At 44.0% G+C, this 17,127-nt stretch overlaps 1 protein-coding gene and 1 long non-coding RNA gene across 6 annotated transcripts in view; one reads left to right on the plus strand and one right to left on the minus strand.

Annotated features, from left to right (window-relative positions):
* Positions 1-1,772: 1,772 nt before the first annotated feature.
* On the minus strand, positions 1,773-6,494 carry LOC136403202 (uncharacterized). Of its 3 annotated transcripts, none has more exons than XR_010751122.1 (5): positions 6,374-6,494; positions 4,341-4,472; positions 4,016-4,142; positions 2,517-2,687; positions 1,773-2,231 (listed from the first exon to the last, which is right to left on the minus strand). It is a non-coding gene; the product is annotated as an uncharacterized lncRNA (long non-coding RNA). The 3 variants fall into 3 exon arrangements; XR_010751120.1 differs by having other exon boundaries at positions 4,016-4,145; XR_010751121.1 differs by having other exon boundaries at positions 2,517-2,775; positions 4,016-4,145.
* A 17-nt stretch (positions 6,495-6,511) lies between these two features.
* The window catches only part of FAM151B (family with sequence similarity 151 member B), a 68,537-nt gene continuing 57,921 nt past the window's right edge, over positions 6,512-17,127 (plus strand). For 2 of the 3 annotated variants that reach the window (XM_066381754.1, XM_066381755.1), the window contains exons 1-2: positions 6,512-6,647; positions 14,263-14,388. In XM_066381754.1, the coding sequence (XP_066237851.1) occupies positions 6,623-6,647; positions 14,263-14,388 (151 nt within the window). In that variant the 5' untranslated portion in view covers positions 6,512-6,622. The remainder of the gene's footprint in view (positions 6,648-14,262; positions 14,389-17,127) is intronic. The other variant, XM_066381756.1, reaches the window with a different exon arrangement.

Consider the following 17,127-nt stretch of genomic DNA (forward strand, 5'->3'; position numbering starts at 1 on the left):
AAATTTAGGGTTCTAGTCTCCTTACCCTCTTGCCAGTGTAAATCTCTAACCAAAACACCAAGGGAAATCTTGGAACAGATTCAGAGTGCAGGGAAGATCGTAAATAAGAGGAAACTGAAGACAAGGAACCTCTAAATTTGTGTATGATATCCTGGGGCCACCTTCCTGTTGTGCATCTGTGAGACTGACCAGAAGCAGCTGAATAAAGATTATTTTAAAAAAATTTTATTTTAGAGACAGAGAAAGAGAGAAACATTGATTTGTTGTTCTACTATTTATTCATTCATTGGCTGATTCTTGTATGTGCCTGGACTGGGGATCAACCCATAACCTTGGCTTATCAGAAGGACACTTCAACCAATCAAGCTATCTGGCCAGGGCTCAAAGTAAAGGTTTTGAACAATGAACTACAGTGTAGCTCACTATCTAGGTTTCAAACAGGTGGCACACTACTGGGACAGAATAAAACAGCATTGCAAAGGAGCTGGAAACTCTTATCATTGGAACCATAGCCCACAGAAAGCTGGCTAGGATGTGTGGTCTGAACTAACTGGGCTGGCTGCCAGCTAAAACAAGACAAAACAAAAACAATCTTCAGAAGACTTAAAACAAGGCTGAGAGTTGCATAATATTAAAAAATATCCAGGAAATAATAAAAAAATTAACATGCAAACACTAGGGAAATCTAAACTTTCAACAAAAAAGACAAATGAACAAAAAACCCAAATCTGAGGTTACCCAAATATTAGAATTATCAGAAAAAGACAATGTGAATTATTTTACTTTTTTTTTCTTTTTTTCTTTTGTATTTTTCTGAAGTTGGAAACGGGGAGACAGTCAAACAGACTCCCACATGCGCCCTACCAGGATCCACTCGGCACGCCCACCAGGAAGCGACGCTCTGCCCACCAGGGGGCGATGCTCTGCCCATCTGGGGCGTTGCTCTGTTGCAACCAAAACCATTCTAGCGCCTGAGGCAGAGGCCACAGAGCCATCCCCAGCGCCCGGGACAACTTTGCTCCAATGGAGCCTCGACTGCGGGAGGGGAAGAGAGAGACAGAGAGGAAGGAGAGGGGGAGGGGTGGAGAAGCAGATGGGTGCTTCTCCTGTGTGCCCAGGCCGGCAATCAAACCTGGGACTCCTGCACGCCAGGCCGACGCTCTACCACTGAGCCAACTGGCCAGGGCGGTGAATTATTTTAATCATGCTCCACAATGCAAAGGTAAACACAATCGAAATGAATGGAAAGAAGTCTTAACCAAAGTAATAGAACGTGTGTGTGTGTATATATATTTTAAAAGTGGAAATTTTAGAATTGAAAAATACAATAAGAAAAAATTTACTGGAGGGTCTTAATAGTAGAATGGACATGACCAAGGGAAGATTGAGGGAATTTTAAAATACATCAGTAGAAACCATAGAGTCTAAATAATAAAGAGAAAAAAGTGGGGACAAAAAAGCTTTGCCTGATCTATGGTGGCGCAGTGGATAAAGGAACCTGGAATGCTGAAGTTGCTGGTTCAAAACCCTGGGCTTGTGTGGTCAAGACACATACAAGAAGCAACTAGCTGAGTTGATACTTCCTCTTCCTCCTCCTGCCCCCCCAACCCATCTCTTTTTCTCTTTCCAATCTCTAAAATCAATAAATAAAATCTTTTTTAAAAAAAAGCTTTGAGGACCTGTGGGACAATATCAAAAAGTCTAATATTCATGTCATAGGTATAAGGTATTTTTCCCCACTGAGGAAGAAGGAAGGGGCCAGAGCCAAGAAGTGTGGAACAATAAAAGCTTTATTTAGTACAGCACATCCTGCCTGACGAGGTTCCCTGGTCTGGGGGACAGAGGCCAGGGAAGTCACATGGGGTGACCCTGTGGGGAATATTTAAAGGGTCTCTAGGGTGGTTGAGCTAATATGATGTGGTGAAATCTCACTGGCTGGCAGATGGTCGCTCTTTTCCAAGGGACTCCTGGGAAGTTTCTTCTGGCACGCCCGAGTGTGGGTGGCTCCAGCCAAAGTTCCCGGGCCTGGGTTCCTCACATGACCTTCCCCCATTGCTGACCACCTTACATTCTGATCTTTTGTGTTAATTAGGGGTGCCGCTTATTTGTCTGGCTACTTCCTGCTGATTAGGGGCGTGGTGGGGAGGGGGAGATCGGCAGGTGGTGGCTTTGAGGGGTGTCAGGAGGAACATCTGTTTGGCCATGAGTTGAGAAACTTCACGGATGCCGTCCTGTAAAGATTTTTTTTTGAAAAGAGGAGTAATAGGGGGATCTGCAGGGTCCAACCTTTTGGTGAGCCGGAGAAGGGTAGGGCCCAGCAAACTTGAGGCAAAACTGTATGCCAGGAGTGGCGTACGAAGGGGAAAAACTGCATGTCAGAGGTGGTGTATGAAGGGGAATGGAAGGGGTCCCATCCACTCCCGTAACTGAGACCCATCAGGGAACTAGAGGTCCAGAGTGTGATGGCAAAACAGAGAAGGCAGCTCCCGTGTCCTCAAGAAATGAGATGGACTTACCTGTTTCTGCAGCATTCCCCTGGGTTTGGTGAGGATGATGGGGGGTCTCCGAGTCAAGGCCGTGTCAGCCATTCATGAGATCTAGGAGTTCTAGTGGTGGGCCCGCCTGGCTGGACCGGACTCCCATCTGAGTGGCTTGTCCTCCACGTAGAGACACTGAGGATGAGCCTGCTGCCCAAAGGGGGCAATAGCTCTGCCAATGACCGGGCTGCTTGCAGTCAGGACAGGGCTTAGTGGGTGGCCTCGGGCAGGGGCACTGCTGGGACCAATGACCCTGCTTGCCACACTTAAAGCAAGCTGCTGGTGGGATTCCTCTTTGAGGCTTGGACTTGGGTCGGGCACTTCCTGTGCCTTGCCCCTGTCGCTCTGCCAGCCTCAGGGCTGCCACAAGAGCCTGGGTTTGGAGTGTTACCTTCTGCTGCATGTGGGCCTGGAGAACAGCCTCGGCCGTTTCCTACTAACCACGATCATTAAAAACTTTAAATGCCATGTTCACAGGTCCTGCATAGGGGCTTGGGGGTTGAGAATAAGAGGAGGTGGGCTCCTGGGGAGCCCAGCACCCTGATCTGGCAGGAAACACTGGAGCCAGAGGCAGGACAGGGCCAGGCCTTCCTGTAAGAAGATTGGGGTTGGGCCTTGGGCCTCCTGCAAACCGGCGTAAGGACAAATGGCAGGCTGAGAATGGCCTGATGGAGGAGGGGCTTAAGAACACAGTGGAGAAGGGAGGGGCCCCTGGCCAGCAGGGGAGGAGAAAGAGAGAATGGTATTTGCAGGTGAATGAGAAACAGGATCCAGCGAAGGGAGGAGAGGGGGGCTCTTGGAGGGAAGAGACCCGAGTGAAGAAGTCCGCAGAGGAACCAGAGAGGGGTCCCGAGAGAGGGGTGCCCCCGGGGGTCAGGCAGGAGGGGGAGAGAGTTGGGATTTGGCGGAGAAGGAAAAATCAGGAGTGGAGGTTTTAGGTGAGGTTTCTCTGGCCAAAAAGGGCCTGTGTGGTAGGACAGGCGACACAGAGTTTAGGACAGGAGCACGATTAACTAGAGGCCCTGAATGTAAGGGATCTCCAATCAGTTCCCAGTTCTTTTGGCGATAGTTAAATTGGTGAGGGTGTTAAAACTGAAAGTCCCTTCAGGAGGCCACCTGGTTCGATTATCCAGTGGGTTCTGTGGCCTGGCCACAGCGGAGGAGAAGAACAGTTTCTTCTTCTTCAGGGAGGGAGAGATTTCAGATAAGGCAACTCCAGGAGTGTTTTTGGATTAGGTCTAGATTCCTGTGCCCCACAGCCGCCCTCAGTCCTCAGGGTGGTCAGAGTTGAGAACTGCAGTCCCGCAACTCAAACTCTGGCCACTTAAGTAAAGTGGATGTGCTCGGGACGTCTCCACGGGCACACAAACACTCGGAACAGAACGGAAACGAGGTCCCTGACACAGCTGTGGTTTCGGTTTCGGACAGGGAGTCTCAGTGGAAAGAACTGAGGGGAGGGGAGGCTGGGGACTTCCCACACCGTGAGCCGAAGTGGGTGGAAGGTCGGAGGTCCTGGTTCTTTCTCGGAGGGGAAGGGGAGAGGAGCGGTCCTTGTGGACTTCTGACTCCTCCTGGGTTTCAGCACCAAATGTAAGGTATTTTTCCCTGCTGAGGAAGAAGGAAGGGGAGTAGCCACGAAGTGTGGAACAATAAAAGGCTTTATTGAGTACAGAGCGCATCCCGCCCGATGAGGTTCTCTGGTCCCAGGGACAGAGGCCAGGGAAGTCACATGGGGTGACCCTGTGGGAGATATTTAAAGGGTCCCTAGGGTGGTCGAGCTAATATGACGTGGTGAAATCTCACTGGCTGGCAGACGGTCGCTTTTTTCCAAAGGACTCCTGGGAAGTTTCTTTTGGCGCGCATGGTTGTGGGCGGTTCTAGCCAAAGTTCCCGAGTCTGGGTTCCTCATGTGACCTTCCCCCATTGCTGACCACCCTACAATAGGAGTCCCAAAAGATTGGAAGAAAAAAATGTTTGAAGAAATGATAGCTGAACACTTTCAAAACTTGGTGAAACATATATTTACATAAAATTATATCTTTTACCTAAACCAGAGGTCCCCAAACTTTTTACACAGGGGGCCAGTTCACTGTCCCTCAGACCATTGAAGGGCGGGACTATGAACAAATCCCTATGCACACTGCACATATCTTATTTTAAAGTAAAAAAAAAAAAAAAAACAGGCACAAATACAATATTTAAAATAAAGAACAAGTAAATTTAAATCAACAAACTGACCAGTATTTCAATGGGAACTATGCTCCTCTCACTGACCACCAATGAAAGAGGTGCTCCTTCTGGAAGTGCGGCGGGGGCCGGATAAATGGCCTCAGGGGGCCCCATGCAGCCCGCGGGCCGTAGTTTGGGGACCCCTGACCTAAACTTTTTATTTAGCAAGTCTATCGGCACAGTGAACTCCATAAAGGAAACAAACAAAAATCATACACAGGCACATCATAGCCAAACTGATGAAATTAAACACAAGGAAAAGAATTTGAAAACAACCAGAGGAAAATGACAGTGCATGTGAAAGAACAAAGACTTAAATTATGGACAGCATCTCTTCAGAAACCATGGAGGCTAGAGACAGTGGGACAATTAGGTATTAAGTGCTTAGAAACAACAGCTATCAACCCAGAATCCTTTAACTACCAAATATATCCTTCAGGAAATAAACTGAAATAAATATATTTTCAGAAGGGAAGCCAAGAGAATTTATTGCCAGTAGACCTGCTTTTAAAGGAAATGCTAGAGAACATTCACAGGTAAGGGAAATGATAGCAGAGGAAACAGTGAAATGCCAGGACAGAAAGAAGAGCAACAGAAATGGTAATATCTGAGTAAACAGAATAGACTTTTTTCACCTTGTAAGTTAGTTAAAATATGTATAACCACTGAAATTTTTTTTAAAAAGGTATAACATTATTTGATGGGATTTCAGCGTATATAGATCTAGTACATATAAGAACTGCATATTAACAGAGTCATTAAAATTTAGTGTGTTCTGAAATTCAAGGAATCTTTTTGATTAAGCTAGAGTACATGCAGAGAACAGGAACGCCTAATTGAAGAGAGATAGAAATAATTATAACTCAAGTCAAGAAAGACTTCAGTATATTAAAATGTGAAGCGCTGGGTGAGAAGAGGTGCCTTTGTGTTAAAGTTTCAGGTGATGTACTGTTATCTTAACTTTACATCTGACAGAGTGAATTTTATTAGTCACAGAACCAGAAAATACCAGTATACTTCAGCTAAATCTGGTTCTGCGGCCTTCTTTCTCCATCCGAGTAGCTGCAGAAAGTAAGGAACTGAGGGCAAAGAAGGCCGGAGGCGTGAAAATCAGTGGCTAGGAGAGGGGTGCTTTCTTGAGGGCACCCTCACTGGTCAAGAGAGAAGACAGGGATAGGAAACCTTCAAGTTACTAGCTCCATACTCTTTTGCAGAACACTCATTAAAAAAAAATTTTTTTTTAAAGATTTCATTTATTGATTTTAGAGAGAGGAGGGAGAGAGAGGTGGAGGTGAAGGAGTGGGAAGCATCAATTCATAGTTGCTGATCGTATGTGCCCTGACCAGGCAAGCCCAGGGTTTTGAACCGGTGACCTCAGTGTTCCAGGTCAACGCTTCTTCCACTGCCCCACCACAGATCAGGCAGAAACACTCATTTTTATGAGGAAATGATTGCATATCATTTTAAGATGTTACTGAAATTTAAAAGGGAAAACATATTTGGAAATCTGTACCCCACACCGATAACTGCTTTTAATCTTGGGTTTCCTTCTCTGCCTCTGTCTTCCCTGACCCGGCGATCTTTAGAACTACCTGTTGTCTCATTACCTTTCAAGAGAACAAACGCAGGACACTTGGACGTCGGAACCCGCCACGGAGTCCGCGCGCAGGTGAACACAGCCACTGCCTGTGCCCGTGCGCACTCCGACCTGACGCGACTTCCGCCTCCGCTTCGAAAACTGACGCACAGGCAGTCCTAGGAAGTCGTTAGTTGTTTCCGGTTTTCACGGCACCTGGGACAGGACACCCGCTGTGCCCACCGCTTAGCGCTTGCGCGGACTGCTGGCGTCCGTCACCATGGCAACGACCGCTGGGGGCCCGGGTAAGTGCAGGTCCTCGGCTCTGCAGAGTTGGCTCCACGTTCTGCACTTTCTCTGGGCTTTTGCGGGAGGGGTTGGGGGGGTGTTAAGGCAGCTTTGAGGGACTCCTCTGGGTAGCACCCCTCCCTTTTTTAGATCCTCGAAATTCGCATTCTCAGCGCACGCCCACAATCCACTGGCTTGAAACCTTGGTTCCCGCGTGGGTTTTAAGAGAAAAAAGCGTTTGGGGAGGCCAAAAATGGGCAAGAACGCGGAGCCCTTTTTAAAAGAAAAAAAAAAAAAAAACTTAAAGAGAAGTTTTAGATTCATAGAAAAATTGAGTGGTAGAAATCATCTACCTGGATACACGCACAGCTTCCCCATTATCAACATTCCTAGTTAGAGTTACAGTTTACCTGCACTGGCAATCATAATCTCCCAAAGTCCACAGTTTACCAGGGTTCACTCTTGGTGCTGTACGTTCTGTGGGTTTAAACAGATGCATAACGACATACAGTATATCCACCATTATGATATCATACAAAATAAATTCTGTGCCCCCCAAATATTCTGTGCTCCATCTGTTCATTCCTTTCCTCTCCCCAATCCCTGAGAACCACTGATCTTTTTACTGTCTCCATAGTTTTTTGCCTTTTCCAGAATGTTATGTAGATGGAATCATATATTCTGTCACCTTTCAAGTTGGTTGCTTTCACTTAGTAACATGTACTTAAGGTTACTCCATGTCTTTTTATGGATTTATAGCTCCTTTTTAGCATCAAATATTATTTCATTATTTGAATGTGCCACAGTTTATTCATTCACCCACTGAAAGACATCTTGGTTGCCTTCAAGTTTTGACAATTATGCAGAAAGCTGCTGTAAACATCTATGTGCAGTGTTTTGTGTGGACATAAGTTTTCAACTCTTGGGTAAAATATATATGGTAAAGAGTATGTTTAGCTTTTTAAGAAACTGCCAAACTATCTTCTAAAGTGTCTGCATCATTTTGCATCCCACCAGCAATTAATAAGAGTTCCTGTTGCTTTACATCTTTATTAACATTTGGTGTTATCGGTATTCTGGATTTTGGCCATTCTAATAGGTGTGTAGTTGTCTTCTGTAGTTGTCTATCTTGTATTTCTCCCGTAACACATAATGTGAAACACTTTTTTATACACTTGACATCTGTTTATCTTTTTTGGTGAATTGTTTGTTAAGGTTGTTGACCCATTTTTTAATTAGGTTTTCTTATTGTTAGGTTTTTTTGTTTGTTTGTTTGTTTTGTTTTGTTTTGTTTCTTTTTTTTTTTTTTTTTTTTTTTTTTTTTTTTGCATTTTTCTGAAGCTGGAAACAGGGAGAGACAGTCAGACAGACTCCCGCATGCGCCCGACCGGGATCCACCCGGCACGCTCACCATGGGGCGACGCTCTGCCCACCAGGGGGCGATGCTCTGCCCATCCTGGGCGTCGCCATGTTGCGACCAGAGCCACTCTAGCGCCTGAGGCAGAGGCCACAGAGCCATCCCCAGCGCCGGGGCCATCTTTGCTCCAATGGAGCCTCGACTGCGGGAGGGGAAGAGAGAGACAGAGGAAGGAGAGGGAGAGGGGGAGGGGCGGAGAAGCAGATGGGCGCTTCTTCTGTGTGCCCTGGCCAGGGGGAATCTAACCCGGGACTCCTACACGCCAGGGCGACGCTCTACCGCTGAGCCAACTGGCCAGGGCCTATTGTTAGGTTTTAAGAGTTCTTTTTATATTTTGGATAGTCATTTATCTGATAATTTGAAAATATTTTCTCCCAGTCTATGGCTTCTCTTCTAATTCTCTTGATGTCTTTCCCCAAGCAGAAGTTTTTCATCTTAAATACAGCCAATCCATTATTTCTTTCATGAATAGTGGCTATGGTGCATATCTGAAAAGTCATTGCCACACTCAAGGTCATCTAGGTTTTCTTCTATATTATCTTCTAGGAGTTTTATAGTTTTTCAGTTTACATTTAGTTCTGTGATCCATTTTGAGTTAATTTTTGTGAAAGGTGAAGGTCTGTTTCTATTTTCATTTTGTATATGTGGATGTCCAGATGTTCCAGAATCGTTGTTGAAAGATTTGTCTTTGCTTCATTGTATTGCCTTTGTTCTTTTGTCAAAGATGAGTTGACTCTATTAATAGAAGTCTCCATTCTGTTCCATTGATCTGTTTGTTGTTTCACCAGTATGACACTGTTTTGATTACTGTAGCTTTACAGTAAGTTTTGATGTTGGGTACTGTAATTACTTTGTTCCCCTTCAATATTATGTAGGCTTTTCTGGGCGTTTTTTTGTTTGTTTGTTTTTTTGTATTCTATATAACCTTTAGAATCAGTTTGTCAAGATGCACAAAATAACTTGGTGAGTTTTGGATTAGGATTGCTTGAGTCTATAGATCAAGTTGGGAAGAACTGACATCTTGACAATATTGAGTCTTTCTCTTCATGAACATGGAATATCTCTGTTTAGTTTTTTTTTTACTTCATGCCTCAGAGTTTTGCCGTTTTCCTCATAGAGATGTACATATTTTGTTAGATTATACCTAAGTATTTCCATTTTGGGGGAGTGCTAATGTAAATGATATTATTTTATTTATTTATTTTTATTCAGTGAGAGGAGGGGAGGCAGAGACAGACTCCTGCATGCGCCCTGACCAGGATCACCAGCAAGCTGACTAGGGGTGATACTCTGCCTAGCTGGGTCATTGCTCCATTGCTCAGCAACCAAGCTCTTCTTAGCACCTGAGGTGGAGGGCATAGGACCATCCTCAGCACCTGGGGCCAACTTGCTCCAGTTGAGCCATGGCTAGAGGAGGGGGGATTGGAGAGAGAGAGAGAGGGAGAGAGAGAAAGAGAGAGAGAGAGAAGTGAGAGGGAGAGGGGTGGAGAAATAGATGGGCGCTTCTCCTGTGTGCCCTGACCAGGAATCGGACCTGGAACATCCATACACCAGGCCAGCGCTCTACCACTGAACCAACCTGCCGGGGCTATGTAAATAGTATTATTTTCATTTCAAAGTCCACTTGTTCATTGCTTGTAAATAGGAATGCAATTGATGTGGTTTTTTTAAAATGATCAAGATTTTATTTTATTTTTTATTTTTTTAGCAAGTGAGAGAGACAGACAAGAGGGAGATGAGAAGCATTGCCTCATAGTTTCAGCACCTTTGTTGTTCATTGATTGCTTTCTAATAGGTGCCTTGACCAGGGGTGGGGGAGTACAGCTGAGCCAGTTACCCCTTGGTCAAGCCATGGACCTTGGGCTCAAGCCAGCGACCATGGGGTTATTTCTGTGATCCCATGCTCAAGTTGGTGAACCTTCACTCAAGCTGGTGAGCCCACACTCAAGCCAGCAACCTTGAAGTTTTGAACTTGGGTCCTCAGCATCCCAGGCTGACCCTCTTCACCACTCAGGCTACAATTGACTTTTGTATATTAACCTTGTAACCTTCAACCTTTTTTCAGTTTCAGTTTTTTCCTGATTGTAAACATAATACATGCTCATTATAGAACAATTTATAAAGTATATTGAAGTAGGAAAGAAATCTACATAATTACAATACTCAGGGGCACCAATAGTACCTTTTTGGTATATTTTCTAACAATTCTGACTTTTAAGAAAATATAGTTAAAATTATAGTATACTTGCCATCATTTAAACCCTATAATTTATTGGTTTTTAGTATATTCAGAGTCGTATAATTGTCATCACAATCAATTTTAAAACCTTTCATCATCACAAAAAGGTATAAAAATGGGGGAAAGGACATGTGTGAACTCACTGTACCTTTCATTCAGGTTTTTCTGTAGAGCTAAAACTGCTCCCCTAAATGTCTTAACTTAAAAAATTGCAGCCCTGGCCTGGTGGCTCACTGGATAAAACATTGACTTGGTGTGTCAGAGGTTGCCGGTTCCACCCCTGATTAGGACACACACGAGAAGCAGCCAATGAGTACATAACTAAATGGAACAACTAGGTGAAGCAAGTTGATTCTTTTTTTTTTTTTTTTTTTTTTCAGAGAGAGAGAGGGATAGACAGGAACGGAGAGAGATGAGAAGCATCAATCATCAGTTTTTCATTGTGCGTTGCAACACCTTAGTTGTTCATTGATTGCTTTCTCATATGTGCCTTGACCACGGGCCTTCAGCAGACCGAGTAACCCCTTGCTGGAGCCAGCAACCTTGGGTTCAAGCTGGTGAGCTTTTGGCTCAAACCAGATGAGCCCCTGCTCAATCTGGCGACCTCAGGGTCTCGAACCTGGGTCCTCTGCATCCCAGTCCAATGCTCTATCCACTGCGCCACCGCCTGGTCAGGCGAAGCAAGTTGATTCTTATCTGTCTCTCTCCCTTCCCGCCCCTACCCCAAATCAATGAAAAAAATTTTTTTAATGGCAACAAATTTTACCTTTCTCTTAAATAGTACTAACATCCTAGATCTTGGATAATTGGAGTCTTCTTAAATTCTATAGATATATATAGTTGTGGCTAAGTATAAGGTAGCAACAGTTTGTTTGTTTTTTATAATTTTTTTTAAAGCCTGACCAGGAGATGGCACAGTGGGTAGAGCATCAGATTGGGATGCAGAGGATCCAGGTTTGAAACCCTGAGGTTGCCAGCTTGAGCGCAGGCTCACCAGCTTGAGCGCAGGGTCACTGGCTTGAGCCCAGAGGTCACTGGCTTGAAGCCCAAGGTCACTGGCTTGAGTCCAAGGTCACTGGCTTGCCCAAGGGGTCACTCACTCTGTTGTAGCCCCCCACCCCCCATCAGGGCACGTATGAGAAAGCAATCAATGAACAACTAAGGTACCACAATGAAGAATTGATACTTCTCATCTCTCTCCCTGTCTGTCTGTCCCTGTCTGTCCCTCTCTCTGTCTCTCTGTCTCTGTCACACACACAAAAAATAAGATTTTATTTATTCAGTTTAGTGTGAGGAGAGACAGAAAAGCGGGAGAGGAGCAGGAAACATCAACTCCCATATGTGCCTTAACCAGGCAAGCCCAGGGTTTCGAACCTACACCCTCAGTGTTCCAGGTCGACACTTCATCCACTGTGCCACCACAGGTCAGGCAAGGTAGCAGCAGTTTTAGCCATTAACAGGGCAAGGAGAACCTTTTACATAAAATTTTAAAATTTCTGGAGTCACGGTATTTTATTATTAATATGTAAATTTCCCTTATAAAATTTTTGACTGCAGCATGTTTAGTTGAATGATGCTATAGGTACAGCCAGTATGCACCATTTACTGACATTTAGTTTTTTTTCTGGTAAGATGCATGATTACCTTACTTGTGAATCTTCCAGTGTATCTCAAAAACTTCATTCTTAGCATCCACATCAGTCATATATTTTATCTTGAGCATGTACTGGGATTTAATTATTTAATTATTTTCCCATTATTGGACATGTCTATTATAACCAATAATTAATGTGCCTTCTAAAAATGTGTAACTTAAATATTTTAAAAATGATGGCCAACCTGGCCGTTTGGCTCAGCAGTAGAGCGTCGGCCTGGCGTGTGGGGGACCCGGGTTCGATTCCTGGCCAGGGCACATAGGAGAGGCGCCCATTTGCTTCTCCACCCCACCCCCTCCTTCCTCTCTGTCTCTCTCTTCCCCTCCCGCAGCCAAGGCTCCATTGGAGCAAAGATGGCCCGGGCGCTGGGGATGGCTCCTTGGCCTCTGCCCCAGGCGCTAGAGTGGCTCTGATCGCAGCAGAGCGTCGCCCCCTGGTGGGCATGCTGGGTGGATCCCGGTCGGGCACATGCGGGAGTCTGTCTGACTGTCTCTCCCGTTTCCAGCTTCAGAAAAATACAAAAAAAAAAAAAAAAAAAAAATGATGGCCAAGTATTTTTATCTAAAAGTCTCTGACTCTCTTGCATATGCTAAATAGAGACACATGTTTTGGATGGGAAACTGCTTTGGGGTAGTGGATGCTACAGCTAATTCTCTCCTTTACTTTATTCTGTAGCCCAATATACCCAGTGGTTGCTAATAATCAAATTTTACTTTTTCTCAGTGTTTATCAGCAGTTTATGGTAGCCATTTTTAACAGACACAATCTCATGATAGGGAATTTATAACCATTTAATAGGCACTTAGACCTTTAAATAAATGAATAAGAATTAAGGATGTGAGCCCGACCAGGCAGTGGTGTGGTGGATAGAGTGTCAGACTGGGATGCAGAGGACCCAGGTTCGAGACCCCAAGATTGACAGCTTGAGTGCAGGCTCATCTGGTTTGAGCAAAGCTCACCAGCTTGGACCCAAGGTCGCTGGCTCAAGCAAGGGGTTACTCGGTCTGTTGAAGGCCCGCGGTCAAAGCACATATGAAAAAGGAATCAATGAACAACTAAGGTGTCGCAATGCGCAATGAAAAACTAATGATTGATGCTTCTCATCTCTCCGTTCCTGTCTGTCCCTGTCTATCCCTCTATCTGACTCTCAGTCTCTGTAAAAAAAAAAAAAGAGAGAGAGAGAGAGAATTAAGGATGTGAGATTATATAGGTAACTGTTTTCAGCTTTTTCTCTTTGTTTTTGTAGGTTATGGCATAATTTGGCATAGACCTGGAATCCAGTGTTTTAGTTTCAGTTAACTTATATTTTAATGTTTAATTAAGAGAAAACCTGGTCTGCCAAAAGTAGTTGATAGATATGGGAATTACATATATTTTTACATGCTAGATAAATCTGTGAATATTAACTCAGGATTTTATTTAGTCACATAAATGTTGCTGAGACTCATAATCTGAAGGTAAATATGCTTAAAAGTGTAATTTAAGGCCCTGGCCGGTTGGCTCAGTGGTAGAGCGTCGGCCTGGCGTGCGGAAGTCCCAGGTTCGATTCCCGGCCAGGGCACACAGGAGAGGCGCCCATCTGCTTCTCCACCCCTCCCCCTCTCCTTCCTCTCTGTCTCTCTCTTCCCCTCCCGCAGCCGGGGCTCCATTGGAGCAAAGTTTACCCAGGCGCTGAGGATGGCTCTGTGGCCTCTGCCTCAGGGGCTAGAATGGCTCTGGTTGCAACAGAGCGACGCCCCAGATGGGCAGAGCATCGCCCTGTGATGGGCGTGCCGGGTGGATCCCGGTTGGGCGCGTGCAGGAGTCTGTCTGGCTGCCTCCCTGTTTCCAGCTTCAGAGAAATACAAAAAAAAAAAAAGTGTAATTTAAGATTCTAAATTGTTAATGTAAATATAGAATCAGGCTTCAGGTGGAGGAAACAATTAAATTGTACAAAATTTAGAAGTTTTAAATATAGTTTTGACTTTACATATATTTTACTTATTTATGGGGCCAGGATTGGGGACGACACAGTTCAAAAATTCCAGCTATAAAATATCTGTTTCTTACCAGTTTTTTTCTTCATATATACTTTTTCATGCTTCTGAGGTCCAGACTATCCTATATGTTTACTAATTATTACTTACATTATATATGCATGTTTACATATTTATATATATTAAATACCTGCCACATCATAATGTTGTTCTCACTTTTTAAAATTTCGTATTTTTCTTGATTACTTTATTATTCTCTCTTATTATATACTGTACCTATTTTTATTAAAAAATGTTTACTCCATATAAAGCAACCTATTTTTCACAGAAATGGTGTTATTTTAGGATCGTGGAGTGAAAATATACTGCAGTATTTTCTGCGAAATAACCAGATCACTACAGAAGATGGCGCCCAGATCACCTGGTATCACGCTGCTAACCACAAGGCACAGGTGAAGGAGGCGCTGAGAAGTAAGTCAGTACAGTTATTTATGTTTACATGGTTAGCATGGGAATTCAACCATTTTTTTTTTTGTATCTGATCTCTGATTTGCAGATACCAAAGACTTAGATGATCAAAGTGTAGATTTTAGGCTGATATAAACATTTTTATAAAGGATTTTATTTTGTTTACAAAATGAATAAATTTCCATATAGAAAATTTTTTTATTTTCTAGAAGTGATTTGCCATTTCTATGTCTTATTTGAAACTCTCATATGTTACTATACTTGCTTATATACTCTAGTGGTTTGAGTAAGAAATTTAAGACCAAGATCATGTGTCTTACATATTTTTGTGTCTTTCTCAGTACAATAAGGAGAGGCTCAATAAATATTTGTTGAGTGGATGGATGAAGCTATTGTATGTTAATTTATAATTAATTGCCTTGGGAAGTATTTGTGGCTAGGCTAGAAACCAAGACTTTTTTGGCTTGGTAACCCCATGTATAATCATATCTATCATTTATTAAATAAACATCATATCATTTTCTCAGCCTTTTTCTGTGAAGTACCTTGTGGGCTGTGGCAGCAGAGCAGAGTGACAGTCTATCACTAGAAGGATGAGACATAACTTAAAGTGACCTGATCCAACAAGGAAACTTCTTTGGAGTCCCATGTTTTGTTGTAAAAATATACACATTTTTTGCATCCTACTCAGTCATATATTGGATAATGTATCTGACTATGCATTTTTTGTATTGTAAAGATAGTTTTAAATTACTTTTCTTTGTTTCACAAAGGGAGGAACTTTGTTTTCTTTAATATGGGATCCCTAATACTAAAACAGTGCCTGGCACATAATAACATCACAGTGATTATTTATCAATTTTTTTTTTTTTATTTTTTTTTTTGTGACAAAGACAGAGAGAGACAGAGAGAGGGACAAGATAGGGACAGACAGGAAGGGAGAGAGATAAGAAGCATCAATTCTTGCCCTGGCCGGTTGGCTCAGCGGTAGAGCGTAGGCCTGGCGTGCGGGGGACCCGGGTTCGATTCCCGGCCAGGGCACATAGGAGAAGCGCCCATTTGCTTCTCCACTCCCCCACCCCCTTCCTCTCTGTCTCTCTCTTCCCCTCCCGCAGCCAAGGCTCCATTGGAGCAAAGACGGCCCGGGCGCTGGGGATGGCTCCTTGGCCTCTGCCCCAGGCGCTAGAGTGGCTCTGGTCGCGGCAGAGCGACGCCCCAGAGGGGCAGAGCATCGCCCCCTGGTGGGCAGAGTGTCGCCCCTCGTGGGCGTGCCAGGTGAATCCCGGTGGGGCGCATGCGGGAGTCTGTCTGACTGTCTCTCCCCATTTCCAGCTTCAGAAAAATACAAAAAAAAAAAAGCATCAATTCTTTGTTGCGGTTCCTTAGTTGTTCATTGATTGCTTTCTCATATGTGCCTTGACAAGGGGGCTACAGCAGACCCAGTGACCCCTTGCTTAAGCCAGCAACCTTGGGCTCAAGCTGGTGAGTCTTGCTCAAACCAGATGAGCCCACGCTCAAACTAGTGACCTTGGGGTTTCGAACCTGGGTCCTCCACATCCTAGTCTGACGCTGTATCCACTGTGCTACTGCCTGGTCAGGCATCATAGTGATTATTTAATAAATGAATTTTAGCAAAAGCAGTGTGTTAGGTCAAAAGTTGGTTTATGGTTGCCAGGAGCTGGCAGGAGTAGGGAGTAGGCAGTGAATGCTAGTGGGTACAGGGTTTCTTTTTGGGATGATGAAATTTTTCTACACTACATACAAAAATTAGGGGATATTTTATAGCTTCATATTCATTTTGAAATATCCCCTAATTCTGCTCACAAACATTAGGGAATATTTTATCACTTCATGTTTGTTTTGAAATATCCCCTAATGTTTGTGAGCAGTATAGAATTAGTGGTGATGATTGCACAACCTTCTGAATATTCTGAAAACCATTGAATAGTACACTTTAAAAGGGTGAAGTGTATAGTATTTGAATTATATGTCAATTTTAAAAAGTGGTAAAAGATAGGAATGGAAAAAATAACTTATTTATTTATTTATTTATTTATTTTATTTATTTATTTTCTGAAGCTGGAAACGGGGAGAGACAGTCAGATAAACTCCCGCATGCGCCCGACCGGGATCCACCCGGCACGCCCACCAGGGGGCGATGCTCTGCCCCTCCGGGCGTCACTCTGTTGCAACCAGAGCCACTCTAGCACCTGGGTCAGAGGCCAAGGAGCCATCCCCAGCGCCCGGGCCATCTTTGCTCCAATGGAACCTCGCTGCAGGAGGGGAAGAGAGAGACAGAGAGGAAGGAGAGGGGGAGGGGTGGAGAAGCAGATGGGCGCTTCTCCTGTGTGCCCTGGCCGGGAATCGAACCCGGGACTTCTGCACGCCAGGCCGACGCTCTACCACTGAGCCAACCGGCCAGGGCCAAAATAACTTATTTATAGAGAATATGGTTATTATATAGAAAATTAAAAAGATTCTACATATAAAATATTTTTAAATTTTTTTATTTATGGATTTTAGAGAGAGAGAGAAAGAGAGAGAAATACATTGATATGTTCTTGTATATTCCCTGAGTGGAGAACACACCAACAACCTCTATGCTTTGGGACAATGCTATAACCAACTGAACTATCCAGCCAGGGCTACATATAAATTATTATAATTTATAGGTATAGGTAAATATAGAAATGTCTATACAAAGTCAAAATAGAAGAGTTGTATTTCTCTGTAACAACAACT

This window comes from Saccopteryx leptura, chromosome 4, assembly GCF_036850995.1.
Source record: "Saccopteryx leptura isolate mSacLep1 chromosome 4, mSacLep1_pri_phased_curated, whole genome shotgun sequence".
NCBI classification, from domain to species: Eukaryota; Metazoa; Chordata; class Mammalia; order Chiroptera; family Emballonuridae; genus Saccopteryx; species Saccopteryx leptura.